Source organism: Abramis brama (genome assembly GCF_963993115.1).
Source record: "Abramis brama genome assembly, chromosome: 6".
Taxonomy (NCBI): domain Eukaryota; kingdom Metazoa; phylum Chordata; class Actinopteri; order Cypriniformes; family Leuciscidae; genus Abramis; species Abramis brama.
Window position 1 is genome coordinate 43,520,038 of NC_139968.1, and position 6,670 is coordinate 43,526,707.

Below are 6,670 nucleotides of genomic sequence, written 5' to 3' on the forward strand. Positions count from 1 at the left end.
AGTTTTTGTCCAACTCCATTGACTTGTATTGGATGAGCTGTGTGAGGTACGGTATTACTCCGCCGCTTCTTCTTCTGCTTCTTCTGTGTATTCAATGAAATGCCAGCGGTTTGCTTGCAATTGGCAAAGGTGCATTATCGCCACCAACTGGGCTGGAGTGTCTATTATTCAAGCTCTCAACGGAAGAATGTACGGGTGTGAGACGTTTGGAAAAATAGATCCACAGTTTTACAACGAATGGTAAAACACCTGTTGGAAAGCATCTTTTGCAGCGATTTTTGTGTGAGCATATCAGTGAACACCCCTGACCACTCGGTGAGTTTCACGTCTTTGTAAACGAAAGTTTAATGCATTTTATGAAGGATTGTTCCAGTGCACCTATACACCCATTCTAGAGGTTTTGGGGAAAGCGAAAGAAACCTAAAATTCTCGGGACAGCAGCATGTGTCCAAATTTTAATCTTAACCGTTCTATTTCATCAGAAACGATCTGTAAACAGGGCTTTAAGTGTAAAATACCGAACTTACCCTTTAACGCCACTTAATATAAAGTGGGACCAAACATTGCAAATGAAAATTCTTTGTGTAGTCATCGAAGAGCGCTGTAAAAACTCTTTAGCCTTTGCTACATATGAATCAACAGGAAATGGTGGTTACAGAACTGACGTCACCAACTCTAGAGAAACGGTCTCAATGCGGAAGGGTGGAACCTTTCACTCACAGGTTGTCGTAACTCGCTCAGTAAAGTTTCTCTTCGACGACTACACTTACACTACACTACAATTATGTCTCAAATACATGGATTTTCGTCAGCAATGAAGTTCATCATTTTCTTCCTCTGTGTACCTTTGGTTTACTCAGGTGAGATTCATTTCATACAGTCGTTTAAACAATGAATGATCTGTCAGCAAGGCGTTCAACTACTTCCGTGTGTTGAACGGACACACAATCATGAGATGTTTGTAATAGAATAGATTAAAATATCAAAGAATAAAGAAAGTAAGTTAAGAATTTCAGTGGGATTGGTGTCTCAAATTAATGTAATATTCATTTTGATAATGGAATTTTATAGTTATTTGATTTGACATTATGAGATTCTTAACCATGTTTGAGAGCTTTATGTCTTTGTGTTGTTTTGTTCAATGTTTGTTCAGAGTTACACAGGTTCTTCACCTCATACACTGGACTAAATAAACAGACGGTTGCAGGAATCCAAGAGTTTTTATCTATGACTTTCCTGGATGATCAACAGATCGATTACTATGACAATAACATAAAGCAGCTGGTTCCCAAACAGGACTGGATGGAGGATTTTTCATCTACAGAACTGTGGAAGAAATACATTGAGATCAGAGAAAAACAACAGCAGATCTACAAAGACAACATTCCTGTTCTAATGGAGCGATTCAATCAGTCAGGTGGTGAGTCAAAATGCTTTTATACTACATTTTTAAATATAAAACGATTACCTTATAAATATATATATAAGCTCAATATATCCTGAAGCCGGATGTGCGGATTTGGGACATGTTTGATGTTAAAAAGTGTCATTAAGCACAATAAGTTTTGTTTCATTCATATTTTAGTTATATTTGGCCTAGTTTTTGTAATTTGCTTCTTTTTTCTTATTTTTATTAACAGAAATGTGATCAAATAACACAAAATAAATATATTGTGTTCTTTATTGTTATTGTAAAAATAACATTTCTCATATCGTGAAATAAGAATTTGGTCATATCGCCCATCCCTACTTGTGCATTAAACAAAAAGTTGTACCTTCTCCCTTTTTTTTCCTCTTCAGGAGTTCATATGTATCATAGGGTCTCTGGATGTGATTATGATGATAAGACTGAAGTATCAGAAGTACCGTTTGATCGGTACACTTATGATGGACATACTTTCATCACGCTGGATGTGAGGGAGTTCAGATACACTGCACATGTACCACAGGCAATACCCACAGTGGAGAAGTGGAATAATGCCAATGCAGAAAAAAATCCTACAGTGCTGAAACGATACTACAATTATGAGTGCGTTTACTGGCTGAAACATTTCTTGTCGTTAAGGAAAGCGGATTTCGAGAGAAGAGGTACCTTGTTATTGAGAACTTCACTTTGTTCAAAAAATAGATTTTTTATTATAATGAGTCATTGGTGTTTCTCTTTTCTCATGCATTGCTTCATTAAAACAAAAACAAAATTAATTTGAAAAAAACTAAGTTAATCATATAAATGTAACTAATCTGTAACCATCTATTTATGTTTTTATATTTATTTTTTTATATATACTTTAATGTTTATCCTATCTTTACCACATTTGGCTAATAGAATTGCAAGATTACACTGGGCAAATTTATCAAATGGATTTTTTTCATTAAAACATTTGTCAAATAGATATCTGAAGTCAATATCAAACATTAACAATTTGAAAGGGATAGTTCAGCCAAAAATGAAGACGATTCTTGCAGTCAGTCTTCAGACGCAAAATCAAACCGTTACTATTAGGACCAGCCATCCAGTGTTGTTTAGTATTATTTATATATTTATATAGTTTTGTATTAATATTTTGAAATCGATTTTTTTTTCTCCATAATCATTATTTATTTTATTTTTTTAGTAATATTGTTATTTAGTTTTGTCATTTTTGTTAGGGTTTTTTTTTTTTTTAAATAAGTACTATTTAGGTTTTATTAAATTTTAGTTCGTTTTTAGTTTATTTATTTATTTTATATTACAATACTTTGACTTAAACCCATTTCAGGTATTTTCCATGGAAATATTTGTTTAGTTTAATTTTCGTTTTTCATCTAATATTTATATTTAATTTGATTTTAGCTGTATTTCAATTAACATTTTGGTATATGGTAATAACCTAACTAACCTACAGTAACCTAACTGGACCAAACTAATAACTTGTTATTTTTTAGTATTGATTACTGATTGATTTCATCAGTTAGTAGTTTCAGACTTTTATTGCTGTTTCAATATATTATAGTATTTTCAAGTGTTGTTTGTTTGTTTGTTTATTTTTTAGAAACTTCAAAAGCAAACTTTTCAACTTTTTTGATGTGTGTGATGGGAGGAGCCATAGTCCTGGTTATTGGTACTGTTTTCATTAAGATGAAAGTAAGTATATGTTTACATGTCTTTTTTCTGCTCTTATTTCTCATTCCAGTGGTTTCATCAGCTTTAGGATGATGGGAATGTCCTCAGCAATCACACAAGCATTCAAAAGTTTGGATTTACACAGACATTTCAATGCGTTTGATAGAAATTCCATTAAGTTGGAATTAAACTAAGCTAATGTTTCACTAAAGTTGAGAATCACTTAATTATTGTTTTTAAACTGCACAGCCTCATCTTCAATAGCCATCACTTCAGTCAAATTTACATGTGATAAACTTTTGAATGTTAGTGTAAAGTGTTTGCACATAACGGAAACATAACGTCTCTTGTCAAAAACCCTGCATCTTTTTGCTTTTTAAAGGATTGTTTTCGTTTTAATGTATTGATTTAAATGATTAATCATTAAATAATTCCATTAATTTTTTGATTATTTAATTAATAATCACCCCTGGGGAGGCAAACCCCAACCGTTGAAAACCACTGGACTAGTCTAAATAAAAAAAGAGTCTCATCTAACCATGTCATTTTGTCAATTGTAATAAATGGGTCAAATCTGATGAAGATTTCATTTGGATTCAAAAAGTTTTCTGTAACTATAAAATATAATGCATTTAAAAAAATATTGATTTATTATTTGGTTCTTTTTTTCATTTGATGCTACTGACAACAATTAATAAAGTTGAATTTAAGTTTTAAAAGCTATATTTACAAAACCAGTCAAAGCCAAATGTTTATCTTTAAGCACATTTTAGAGAAATACCTTTGATGAATTTGCTGTTTTTACAATTGCAGTGTGTAATTGCAAAAATCTGGGATTTGGAATTGGTCACATGCTGTTTCAGTGGTCATACAAATTGTGTAATTAAAATAGCCTTATTTAACTAATATTTATGACATAACTTTGCAGAAACGAAACAATGGATATAAGCGGGTATCTAGTCAAGAAGACACCTCCGACAAAAAAAAATGAAGAGTTTCCTCCAGTCGTCTGCACTCTCTCCAGATTTCAGTCCGGTTGGGAATCTTCAGGATGTGGGAGATCAGATATTTCCAGCATGCTTGTGGGACACGCTTCAGTGTTGATTCATTTTAGCATTTGTTGAAATTTTAAGTGATAATGATTTAAATGATAAATGATTTACGGTTTATTTATTTTCAAGTTGTAAGTTCACTGATTAGTAACAGTTTGACAGCTTTTGTGAGTTTCAAATGGAACAAAATAAACACCGAAACATTTCAGAAAATGTGCAGTTCTTTTTTTTTTTAAATAAAAATTGTACGTAAGAAAATATAAAGATGAATATAGTAAAAGTTTGTAAAGTATGTGTAAAAATTGAGAAATACTCTTGAAATTGTAATATTTTAGCCTCTAATTTCTATTTTTAAATACTAGTTAATATCTTGCATTTGAATGCAAAATTGCAAAAGTACTTTATTTAGGAAATATTTATTTATTTTATTGCTTTATATCTCACAATTTAGACGTTTTGTCTCAGTATCCCGAGATAAAAAAAGAAACATGAATTTATATTTGTAATCACTAATATACACAAGTTTCGTACAGACTCATATCTTCATTTGTTTGCTGCTAAGTCACTGATTTTCTCATTATATGATTAGCGTATATTGGCATTTAAGTTAGTTTCTACAAGTGTGTGTTCTCGTATGTGACTTCTTTATTATCAGTCTTATCTTTTGACAGGAACGGTTGTCCACACCAATAAATGCGTTATGTCTTTTCAGAATACACCACGGCACGAATGTATTATGCAGATTACCGTTTATGAGTTTATATTGTTATTTATACTGGAATGACCAGTCCAGAGTCTTTTTCATGAACTTAAAGCTGTATCAATCACAAATATGTTAGTACAGTTTTCTTGTTGATAATCTCCTGCATTTGCCTTTTACCCAGAAGACTTTTAAACATCAAACTTATGTTTAATATGATGTATGATGACAGTTTTCATTTTTGGGTGCACTGTACCTTTAAATAATACACCACACCACGTGATGCATTTGCTATCACCTTATTTTTCACAAGCTACAACCAGCCCTTTCATAACTTTCTTGACCATAACCGAGTTAGACTAACACCACAAGTCTGCCATCTCTTCATTCAACCCGGAAGAATTGTTCAACAGCTAAGGCATTGCAAGTACATCCTACATTAAACAGAGGTATATTATAAGCTGTAGACCTCTTGTTCTGGTGTTCAGGTGGTTTACTGACTGTTATGTGAGGCTCCGGTCTGCCTCGCTGTCTTGCTGCCGTGTGGTTTGCGTCTGTAAGCTCCATATAGCTTTGCGTTTTGAATCTCTATTTACTATCACTCCTTGTTGTTTATATCACTAAATATATCGTACTCATCAACCAGAAATCTGATATTATCTAATTTTGTCTGTCACATTGATCTGACTTCGCTAGCTTTGATCTAAATCACTATTGCTAGCCTTCCGCTAGCCTGTTAATCTGCCCTGCCTGTTTGCCGTCTTTTTTATCTCTCGCCCCTTTTTTCGAGTTCATCAAACAACTGTGGTGAATAGGATCAGTCAGCAAACACGGTGAGTCATGTATTCTCCTGTTATTGTCACTTGCACTGCGTGTCACTTGTATAGTATAGCCTTCTCTGTCCGTGCCAAGTGCTTTACATATGATACATGTACTTATTATTATTATTATAAATGCAGGGAGATAGTCAGGCTGTCTGAGAAGATTTCAGAACTAGAGACACGCATCCAAACTTTAATCGAGGATAGTAAGAGTGCAATGGCTTTCGATACTGCTTTGGATGTGACTAGCTTAGTGAACTCTGTACATTGTTCGGTTCCGGCTGAAGTAGAGCCCGTGCAGCAGGGCAACTGAGTGACCATGAGACTGTAGTCGCGGGACAAAACACAGCTCTTCCGTTCTGATTACCATAACAAATAGATTCTCCCCGCTCAGTGAAACACCCACTGAGAATCCTGTTGATTGTGCCCTAGTAATTGGTGATTCGATCACACGGAACGTGAAAATAGAGACACCAGCCACCATAGTCACATGTTTGCCGGGAGCCAGAGCACCTGACATCAAAGCAAATTTAAAAGTGCTGGCTAATGCTAATCGTAAATTTTCTATGATTATTATTCACGTCGGCACTAATGATGCTAGACTTTGCCAGTCGGAGATCACAAAAATGAACATTAAAGAGGTGTGTGAACTCGCAAGTATGATGTCAGGCACTGTAATTTGCTCTGGCCCCCTTCCTGTTCGCAGGAGTGATGAGATAGTCAGTAGATTGTCCTCACTCAATGGCTGGTTGTCTAATTGGTGTCCGCAAAATAATATAAGGTTCATAGACAATTTGAAAAGTTTTTGGGGCAGACCTGACCTGTTAAAAAGAGATGGTATTCATCCCTCCTGGGATGGTGCTGCTCTTCTCTCTAGTAATATGGCACATAGGGCCCTATTTTAACGATCTGAAACGCAAGTATCAAGCGCAAGTAACTTTATGGGCGGACGCAAATCTAAAATGTGTTGGTCTGAAGTTGCTTCATTACTCAT

The 6,670-nt window shown here is 34.2% G+C and overlaps 1 protein-coding gene across 1 annotated transcript; it reads left to right on the forward strand.

Moving 5' to 3' along the window:
* Nucleotides 1–681: 681 nt before the first annotated feature.
* LOC311085289 (class I histocompatibility antigen, F10 alpha chain-like) lies at nt 682–4,401 on the forward strand. The gene is made up of 5 exons (XM_084117724.1): nt 682–860; nt 1,154–1,420; nt 1,801–2,088; nt 3,033–3,124; nt 4,032–4,401. Exons 1-5 carry the CDS (start codon nt 785–787, stop codon nt 4,092–4,094), a joined length of 786 nt encoding a protein of 261 aa, XP_083973850.1. The 5' UTR covers nt 682–784; the 3' UTR covers nt 4,095–4,401.
* Nucleotides 4,402–6,670: the final 2,269 nt, after the last annotated feature.